At 36.4% G+C, this 10,816-nt stretch overlaps 1 protein-coding gene across 1 annotated transcript in view; it reads right to left on the reverse strand.

The window, feature by feature from the left end:
* Positions 1-978: 978 nt before the first annotated feature.
* Positions 979-10,816, reverse strand: part of LOC139693246 (uncharacterized) — a 28,046-nt gene continuing 18,208 nt past the window's right edge. The window contains exons 6-9 of the mRNA XM_071591352.1: positions 4,199-4,420; positions 3,522-3,742; positions 2,722-2,881; positions 979-1,577 (exon numbers count right to left, since the gene is read on the reverse strand). Coding sequence (XP_071447453.1) covers positions 1,462-1,577; positions 2,722-2,881; positions 3,522-3,742; positions 4,199-4,420 — 719 coding nt within the window. The 3' untranslated portion in view covers positions 979-1,461. The remainder of the gene's footprint in view (positions 1,578-2,721; positions 2,882-3,521; positions 3,743-4,198; positions 4,421-10,816) is intronic.

Raw genomic sequence — 10,816 nt, forward strand, 5'->3', positions numbered from 1 at the left:
TTACCATGTAGATGTGCAGCAAAGACTCTGAAAAAGGGTCATCAAGATGAGAAAAGACATTCTTTTATCTGGCAACTGCATCATGATAACATGGCAACTCCATCACGACAACAGGGGAACTCCATCACGACAACATGGCAACTCCATCACAACAGGGTACCTCCATCATGACAACAGGGTACCTCCATCATGACAACATGGCAACTCCATCACAACAACAGGAAAACTCCATCATGACAACAGGGCAACTCCATCATGACAACTCCATCACGACAACAGGGGAACACCATGACGACAACATGGCAACTCCATCACAACAGGGCAACTCCATCATGATGACAGGGCAACTCCATCACAATAACAGGGCAACTTCATCATGACAACACGGCAACTCCACCATGACAATAAGGCAACTCCATCACAACAGGGCAACTTCACCATTACAAAAGGGCAACTCTATCATGATAACAGGGCAACTCCATCACGACAACTTCATCATGACAACTTACTAAGTCTACCAGTTGCTGGTTAAGCACCAGGTGCCAAACACCTCATTTTCTTCCTATAGCCATGACATCATCCCAGGAAACTTCTTTTTGTTCTCTGTGATTAAATAAGCCCTGAAAAGAACCTGTTTTTCATTTATAGAAGAGATCTAATCAGCTCACAGTGACTAGAAGACCTTTTGCGAGAGAGGTCCCTGAAGATACCGTCCAGGGCATGTGTCGTTCATGGTAGAGTCACTGGATTAAATGAGCAAAGGCATAAGAAGAGTACTTTGAAGAATTTTAAGAATTTGTGCAAATTTTTCAATGAATAACTTTAAAAAAAAAATTGCATTGATTATGGAACGCATCCTGTATGCTTAATTGTATAGTCAAATGCAAGAAAACAAAAAAAACAAAGAAAAAATTAAAAGTCTTCTATGATTAAATCCAAACTAGAAAATTATATTTACAAAAAAAAATCAGTCATTTTTATTTCAAAATTTTTTTAAAAAAATACATAGAACGTTATGCGGCAAATCAAACAAGGATTTCTCATCCGGAAAGGAACACAACAGTCCCAAAAAAATAAACAAAACATGGAGTTCTCTTCTAAACAAGCGTTAACTAGGCTCTGAGGTCACTGACAGGCATTAATACAGAAAATATGAATGGGTTGAAAACAGCTCTGGATCACGGCCGCAAATATTTCAGTCGTCACAGTTCCCTAACTGATCCAACATCGAAACAAAACAATGAAGGCAAAGAACAACGCAAAGTAAAGTCCAGAGTTCAAACAATTATTAACAACAGACAAAATAAAATGAAACTAGACCTTCATTCTTTTAGAAATATCACTTCAGGGCTTCAAGTTAAAAATGCGTTGATTCAGAGCACAAAAAACATTAATGTAAGACAACAGCCAATGAATGATAATGCCGTTCTGTCCATCCAAACACATTAATATTATTAATATTCATTTCTTCTTATTAATCGAGTTAGCACGAGATTTAGCCGATCTTAGCCACACCTTTATATGTTCAATCGCATCAGCTTCTGATATCTCCGACCATTTAGAAGCAGCGATGGCATCTGCGGAAGAAAAGCAATTACGTTTACTAAGCACTTGAATATATATATAAATATAAATATATATATATATATATATATATGTATAAGTATATATATATATATATTTATTTACTCATATACACACACACACACAAGTATATATATATATATATATATATATATATATATATATATATATATATATATATATATATATATATATATATATATATATATATATATATATATATATATAATATATATATATATATATATATATTATATATATATATATTTATGATTTAAGCATGTGTGCTGCTATTCAAACAAATATGATAACTTAATATATATATGAGTATTCAATTCATCTATGTTTACACTGGTATTCAATTAAAGTGGCTCAGATACCTGGTATCCTCAATGAAAATGTTTTGATTTCAGTTTTGGAGGTTAAGGAGGAACAACAAATGAGTTTAGATGGATGAGGAGATTTAAGTTTAAAAGAGGATAACAAAATACACAATTTCTAGCATGGCAACTCAATGAAACAAACTCATTTGTCTCAGAAACATGGTCTCGTAGAGCAAAAGTTAAAAGTGACTTCAAGGTTTTCAAGATTATCTGGGTATGTTAAAAGGAAAGGAGAAAATAGGTTGAATGATAAAGTATGAAGATTAACACAGTTTCAGATATGTCAACAATTATTTTGAGTAGCTCAGAAACCTGGGCTTAATGTACAGAAATCATAAAAAGTGTTGAGAGACATGGAGATATTATTCAAGCATTAGAAGAGGCAAGTGAACTAGAAGAAGAAATACAAAAACAATGCTTTATACATGCTATGAGAAGAAATTGTTTTGTAAATGGCTCGGAAACCTGGTTTAATTAAAAGAAAGGGGATGTACAGTGTTTTGGTTGTTAATGAGATAGTGAAGATGAGATAAATAGAATGAATAATTGGTATTGAGAGATATGAATGTAGTGAGAAATAAGTGAAATATTATTGCATGTGGCTCGGAAACCTGGTCTTGTGGAAAAAAGGGCATTTGGTTAGGAGAATATTGAGTTGATATCGGAGTGTTAATTAAACCATTTTACATTAATACTTTCAAAACTATCAAAGAGCAATATTAATAACCAGACAATAAAACACAGGGATGCCTACCAATAATCACATCCTTTAGGAGAAGGGTACTGAACACTCTCTTTTTCTTGAAACCTATCCAGCTGTATTTTGACCCCAGTGTCAAGGTCATCAACTTGGCCAACACGCATCGAATGAATCCTTTTGCAGAAGAACCCTCAAGATGGCTTAATTCCTGCACCTGAAAGAAACATGTATGATAAAAGTCAGTAGGGCTTTTTTTACCGCATAAAAACACTCATCAAATAGACTGAAAAATAATTTTTGTTTGGATCAGAAACCTGGTGCTTCCACATGAGGATAAATCCAGTTAATAGACTTCTCAGAAGGTGCTTCAGAAGGAAGAGGTTAGAATAAAGTTCAAAGGAAACATACATAAAGAAAGAAATGATTCAGTTTAAAATATATGGAGGGAAAATAATGGAACATATATCTGTGGCTCAGTATGCTGGTCTTACAACATGGATTAACCCAATTTGTTGAATTATTAGGCTGAGTCAGTGCATTCAGAAGGAAGGTATGACAATATATTGGAAAAAAATAAGAAGAGAGAGGAATATACATATAAGCATTTTAGAGATGAATAGAATTGAATAGAAACAGATTTCAATGGCTCAGAAACCTGGCCATTATGAATAAAGATAAATTTAAGTTTGTATGCCAAAAAATGGCATTTTTGGGGTAAGACAGATAGAGAGGGACGGGAGGGAAATGAATATGATTTCAATTTTGATTGAAATTAAATGTTTTGTGGCTCAGAAACCAGGTCTCTCTAAGATACAAGGTCGATTGAAAGTTGCCGGGGTGATAGTCACACATACCAGCTGTTTCCAGTATATTTCATTAGTCAATTTCTTCTCAACCATTTGTAACTCATCCACATTGGAAAGTGGAAAGTCCTTGAGCGGCCGGATCTCAGATACCGTCCTAGCTCCAGCTTCTTCGATACTTTTTTTCCCTTCCAAACACATCAATCTTGTTTCAATCCCCGTTAATGTTTCCCTCAAGGATACGATTGCTTTTAGAGCCTCTGACTCATTACCTGTTAGAGTAGAAAAACTTTAATTAGCCGTACAGAGAAAATTTGAAGAATTACACTTAAAAAGGTTTATAAGACGTGACCAAAAAGTATACAACATACATTTTTCTAAATATGAGGGGGGGGACCCAAAAGTAACGGGACAGGGAAAATTATGGGGCCTAAAGGACATCCTGATAAATGTATTTCAGAAATGTTTCGAACATTGTATGCATTGTTTGGAGAACTTCATTGTGGTCAATGGGGAATACTTTGAAGGTGAACTTAATTTAATGTAAATATATTGAGAACTAACGAATCTATAACAACATTCCAGTTATTTTGGGTCCCCTATCGTAGATCTTTTGATTCTGAGGCTGTTGTGCATTATGAATTTGCTCCAGAGATCAGACGATCATTTATGGACGTGTATTGTAACATGTCAATGTCTTGGGTGAAATATTAGTGGTATTCACTTACCTTTGACCCCTTGGACTGGCTGATCTTGGACATTTGATGGCTCTGTCTGTGCTTCCATTGAATCAGGTACTGTGACAACTGGAATTTCACTGTTTTCCGTAGTCCATCTTGAGGAGGGAATTGAAGACTTAATTTTTTTCCGGCAATAACCATTATAGCTCTCATTTTCCTCCCACACCTTGTGAATATTGAAAAATTTCCTCTTCCTAAACAAGCGTTTCCCTGATGCAGAAAGAAAACAATTTTATGAGACAAAACATACTGCAATAACTTCATTCGATTTGTGAATATTGCAAAAATACATAGGTAGGCTTAAAACTAATACAGACATGCCATGTAGACCACAAACAAAATGACCTTCAGAAGAACTCCTTCTTGGCATGTGGAAGTAACATTCCCCCATCAATACGCATGTGTAGGTTTAAGATCGTTGCATTCATCAACTGTAGTATTTTGAGGTGCGGATAAAGTATGGAGATGTGCTCTGGTACTACAAACAAAATGACCTTCAGGAGCACTCATTGTCTGGTAGCATGTGGAAGTAACATTCCCCCTATTGACATGCATGCTTGCAGGTTTGAGATTGTTACATTATCATCCGGTGTAGTATTTTGAGAAGCGGATGAAGTATGGAGATGTGTTCTGGTCATACAAACAAAATGAACTTCAGAAGCACTCCTGCTTTTGGCATGTGGAAGTAACATTCCCTGTCAACACACATGCTTATGTTTGAGGTCGTTACATTAATCCTCCAGTGTAGTATTTTGAGAAGCAGTTGAAGTATGGAGACATGTTATAGTGTTGTGTGCTATATATGTTAACATTTGTGAGTTTAAACAGCATGACTATTAAAAAGTGACTCCTACTGAGATTCAATCGTCGTTTTATAAGGCTGTTTATTATGTAGTGACGATGCTGTTGATAGGTCAAATGTTAATCTGATGGGTGGTAAAATATCGTGGTTGCGAGCCTAGGAAAAGCCAATAATTGTTTGATGAAACACGAGCAGCGGACGTCCGAGATCACTGACCCACAGACTATATATAAACATCAAAGCAAACTTGTCTTTTTGAAGATTTGATTCAAAAATGACAAAAGGCGAATCACATATCAAAAGCTTATAAATCGCATATCACACCATATATATTGGAATATATAAATATATATATATATATATATATATATATATATATATATATATATATATACTACCTTGATCAAAAAGTTCCCGGAATAACCACCGTGTGGCGTTCCCATCGTTCCGATTTGAGTTCTGTTTTTTTTGTTAAATTGGTACATCTGTTGTTGATATTCCCTTTAAATCTTAGTGTCATAACTTGACATTTGCAAAAGTTACGTAGCCAAGAGTACATCTATCTCTGTGTGTGTTGGCGATTTTTTACAATTTCAGAAATGGATTTAAATTTGCAACAACGAACTTGTATTAAATTTTGCGTAAAAAACGGATTTAGTGGCGCACGGACATTGGAAATGTTGGAAAAGTGTTTCGGCAACGATTCTCTAAAAAAAACGGTCGTTTACCAGTGGCACGAGCGGTTCAGAAGTGGTTGTGAGTCAATCGAAGATGATGAACGCAGTGGCAGACCATCGACATCGAAAGTCGGTGAAAAAATTGATAAAGTAAAAGAAATGTTGGTCAATAACCGCAAATTAACCATCAGAGAAATAGCGGAGGACTTGAACATTGCCTATGGATCCGCCCAAGACATTGTGGTTAATGATTTGGGTTTCCGTCGTGTAGCAGCAAAGTTGGTGCCAAAAGACCTCAATTTCATGCAAAAAAGAGACCGTGTTGACGTCGCAAAAGACATGATTTGCGAGGCTGAATCCGATCCCACATTCATCAAAAGGATCATTACTGGAGACGAGACGTGGGTTTATGAGTACGACACGCAATCCAGACATCAGGCAAGTGAATGGCGTTCACCAAATGAGCCGAGACCAAAAAAACCACGTCGTTTTCAGTCAAAAAAGAAGGCAATGCTGACGGTTTTCATGGATTACAACGGTGTAGTGCATCATGAATTTTTGCCAGAAGGCCAGACAGTAAACAAAGAGTATTATTTGGGCGTTATGAGACGTTTGCGTGAAGCAATTCGCCGAAAGAGACCAGAAATGTGGGCAGAAAACTCGTGGATTTTGCACCATGATAACGCACCATCGCACAGTGCTATCATTATTCGTAATTTTTTGACGAAAAATGCAACAAATACCATCCAACAGCCACCGAATTCACCTGATTTGGCTCCCTGTGACTTCTTTCTGTTCAATCAAGTTAAAAAACCATTACGGGGAACGCGTTTTAGCAGCCGAGAGGAAGTAATGGAAAAATCGCAGGAAGCACTGATGGACATACCGAAAACCGACCGTAACGTTTGCAAATGTCAAGTTATGACACTAAGATTTTAAGGGAATATCAACAACAGATGTACCAATTTAACAAAAAAAACAGAACTCAAATCGGAACGATGGGAGCGCCACACGGTGGTTATTCCGGGAACTTTTTGATCAAGGTAGTATATATATATATATATATATATATCGCGAATCACTTATCAATAGCGTATATATTGCATATCACACCATATTGGATTCGAGTTTTTAGTGTTTTTTAAAATGGCAGCAGCCTGGCCAGCCAATAATAATCTTGTAAATTATGACAAAACAACGCTCTTCCACAAACAATTCGAATGCAATTTGGAGAGGCTATTGCTAAACCATTAAGACATTTGAACCGATGCCAAAACACCCTCCTCCTTATTCCCCTTTCTGCAATCTTTCAAGGACTTCTGTGATCCGCATTATGTTCTTCCTTATCAACTCAAAGAGACACCTCAAAGGATAATAATCATTACACCTTGGACTATGATGAGATGAAGGTGCAGCTGTGAATAAGTCAAGTGAATTTGAGAAAAGTAGGAAGAGTTTGTCAGTGACGGAATACGAAAACACTTGCTACACGTTGGGAGAAACATTGGGAGCCTTAATGTTGGGACTATGTTGAGAAATAAATCAATGACTTTGAAACTTAGAGAATGATACTTTATTTCACTTTTCGTCAAATCTTGCTTTCTGGTTTTGTTTGCGGTCTATACAAGCACGTGTGCATTGGTGATCAGCCTATCCTTGTACACGGGTCATATAACAGTAAGTCTGTTTCAAATCCATGGCATTCAGTTAATTGGGCAATGTTCCTTGGTTAGAAAAGCTTCCTGGTCTGTGACTAGACCGCATTTGAAGTTTCAGCTACACTTATCAAGTGTTTCCAATTCAAAAGGCCGAATGAACCAAAAAAAACCTCTTATTTATCCTGACAGAAATGGTTGAAATTTTGTTGTTGCAGTGATTAACCCTCTTAGTGCGGCGGGGATTCCAGGGGTACTTAGTGAGAAGTGCGAAGGGTAATTTAAGAAAATGTATCACCTTAGGGAAAAAAACATTATGAAGCTATTAGTTTACATATCAATATGCAGTTTTTTTATTTTAAAATAAAATATTTTAGTTAATAATGATGTTATACATTTACATCATCTGAAAAATAAATGTGATTATTACAGTATTATTAATTTGAAGAATATTTTTTTAAGCAAAAATATTTTGATTTTTAGACAAAATACTAATATTTTTTTAAACATTTTTTAAATAAAACTACGATATTTAAATTTAATAAAGAATCAAAAAGACACGTAGAATATATTATAAATAAATATAGAAAAACCAGTGAAATGCAAATTTTTTGTCAGCCTCTGCATAGTTCGATTTTGTTGAGGAAGGCTGATCTCATAGAGTCGAATTTGGACTTTTCCCCTTTCCTTGAGACTGCGGCAATGTGCTTACAATCTAAAGGCAGAAAAAAAGGAAGTTCTAACTCACAGAGAACTGCTGACAATGTAATCCAATACACAGGGCGCAATTGATTAGATTGGATGGATGGCAAGAGAAACCAAAATGATTACAAAGCAGTGCTCTCATCGTATCAACAAAGTCTGAACAAGCAGTCATATATATCAACACCACCTCACCATAACACATTCAAGAGATTACAGATGAACACAGATTAGTAGCCTTTCAGTGGCTTTTCATAGTGGAAAGACCACTCAGAAAGAAAAAGGAGCAGACAATTAGGCTGAGCTTCCCGACATGTACAAAAATGAACCTAAAATCATAGTTGGAATTATATTTTTTGTAAAAGCATTTAAAATTGCTAATAAAAAATTAAAAAATGTGTTATATAATTGTATGGAATTCCCCCCATCGATAGCACAAAAACCATAAATTATTAATGAAAAAACCATAAGTTACAGTGATTTAAACAATAGCCTACGCAAGAGCCGATATATATCTGCCCGCCGCACAAAGAGGGTTAAAAAAAACTTATATTTCAGAAGGTTATGGCACCAAAGTTATTCCAACTAATGAATTTCTTTTGACACATCTTCACTGGCTAGCAGTGAGATTAAGAACTTCATCATTTGAAAGATTAAATTCTCATACAAATCCACGGTGGAATTACGACTGCTATTGTAAATAATACTCTGTTAATTGACATATTTAAGATAAGAGAAAGGATTTTTGAAACTAGCCACAGAGTCCCTTGCAGATGAACCAAGAAGTTCAATAAGAACATCAAGACAATGCTCCACAACAATATATAAGATAAAGCAGAGGACTTTGGCAAACTGTTATAATCTGACAGTCATGTCGCATGGTCTATGTAGCCCCCCCCCTGCGCACTAAGCTAGGCACTAGTTTACTGAGCGACCCAATGAGCGGTCTGTGTTTGGTGGATTGTCGAAGCTGTGCGTATGGTATCTCAGTTATGTCATAGTTTCTTTTGTCCTTTCTTGTTTTTACTGTTTGTCGTTGAAAATGGAACTTGATGAAATTACCAAGCTACGAATTAACATATCATGTATTTTACGGTGAAGTGCATTGGTAAAAGTTATCATAAGAAATTACTCCAGAAATGTACTGACAGCTGTTTATACACTGATAACGCTTTCTGAAGAAGAAAACATCCAAGTTTTCAAAGTGGATTAAGGGTTCTATTGAAGATGGCCAAGACAAGAGGCCAAGACGGATTAAGATGCAAGGCCTACAGGGTTCGTCCGGAGAATAAGTGTACTGAGCTCAGGAAAAAAAATTTATTACACTTTTACATATCTTAAGCTAATATTCCTCAAAATAGGACCCTTGTGAGTCGATACACTTGTTCCAGCGGCGTTCCCATTCCTGGAACGCTCCCGCAAAGGCATCATCGGGAACCTCTCGAAGACTCGTCGTCAACCTCTTCTCTGCCCTCCACGAACATCTTGTGCCACCGAAAGATCATGTTTCTGGACATGGCTGACTCCCCGTAAGCCTGGTTAATCATACCGACAGTTTCGGTAGACGATTTCCCAAGCTTTACCACAAATTTGATGGAATAACGCTGCTCCAAAAACTTCGGCATCGCGTTCCGTGACGTGGGTCAAGTGTGGAGGTTCGCGTTAACAGAGCTCCTCACTACACCACAGCTCAGAGCCGACTGCCTTTTTCAGCGTCGCTTGCCAACATACCCCCCTCCAATCGCAGCCCATCAGAGCGGTGCTGGGCACGCCTGGAGCGGCGGGAAAAAATCAGTACACTTATTTACCGGACGAACCCTGTATATAAAGACCTTCCTATTCCCATCACCTGTGTTTGACGTTGATACAACATTGATCATGTTTGCAATGGTCCCTTGTCCTTCTTCTTTTCTAATCGTCATTAATATAAATTGTGATCCAAATGATATGAACTGCAATTAGGGTAAATTATCAACAGTGAACACAATACTACTTGCTATTATTTTATTACGATGGACGACACGATGATTGGATGGATGGATCCGTTGATGACACACACACAAACACACCAATGAATGACACCATGACACAATGCACACCATTCAGAGCACATTATACCAGAGAGCACATTGATATATATGTTCGCCGTTGTTTCTGGCTAAATAAATTCAATCACACAATTCTCCATTAAGTATAATAAGGAGGGCGATAATCCTTTGATCACAATCATTATTATTCTTAATAGTTCTCGCTCCTAGTATTAAGGGTTTGAAGGGTGTGTCGACAGCTAAGGTCATTTTGCACCACTGTCATGACGACTAATAACTTCAGTTACTTTTTAATTATGAATAAAAGAATAAATAAATATATAAATAAATAAATAATTGTTAAAATCAAAAGGCATTAAAATTATGAGATCCAAACTAAAGCCATTAAACCAGTTAACCTTCAAAAAAAAGTTAAAGATTCGATTTATAAAGCCCGTGTCATCCCCTAAGGTATTACTTAAATCTCTCCTTATATTAAACAATGTCTCTGGCCCTTTTTTGTGAATCTTTCCTATTCTCATAAAATGCAATGAAATGTGACGATTGGGGACATTGTATCACTGGACACAAGATGTGTGGAGAAGAGACATGATATGAAAGCAAAGAAACGACAATAGAAAACTAATTTAAAAGAACTGAACTGCCTTTAAATAAGAGGAGGAGGACTTCCAAAGGGGAGGGTGCTTTATTATTAAACAGTGGAAATGAATATAAGAAGAAGA

Source organism: Hetaerina americana, unplaced genomic scaffold, assembly GCF_022747635.1.
Source record: "Hetaerina americana unplaced genomic scaffold, ioHetAmer1.1.p SCAF_45, whole genome shotgun sequence".
In the NCBI taxonomy this organism is placed as follows: Eukaryota; Metazoa; Arthropoda; class Insecta; order Odonata; family Calopterygidae; genus Hetaerina; species Hetaerina americana.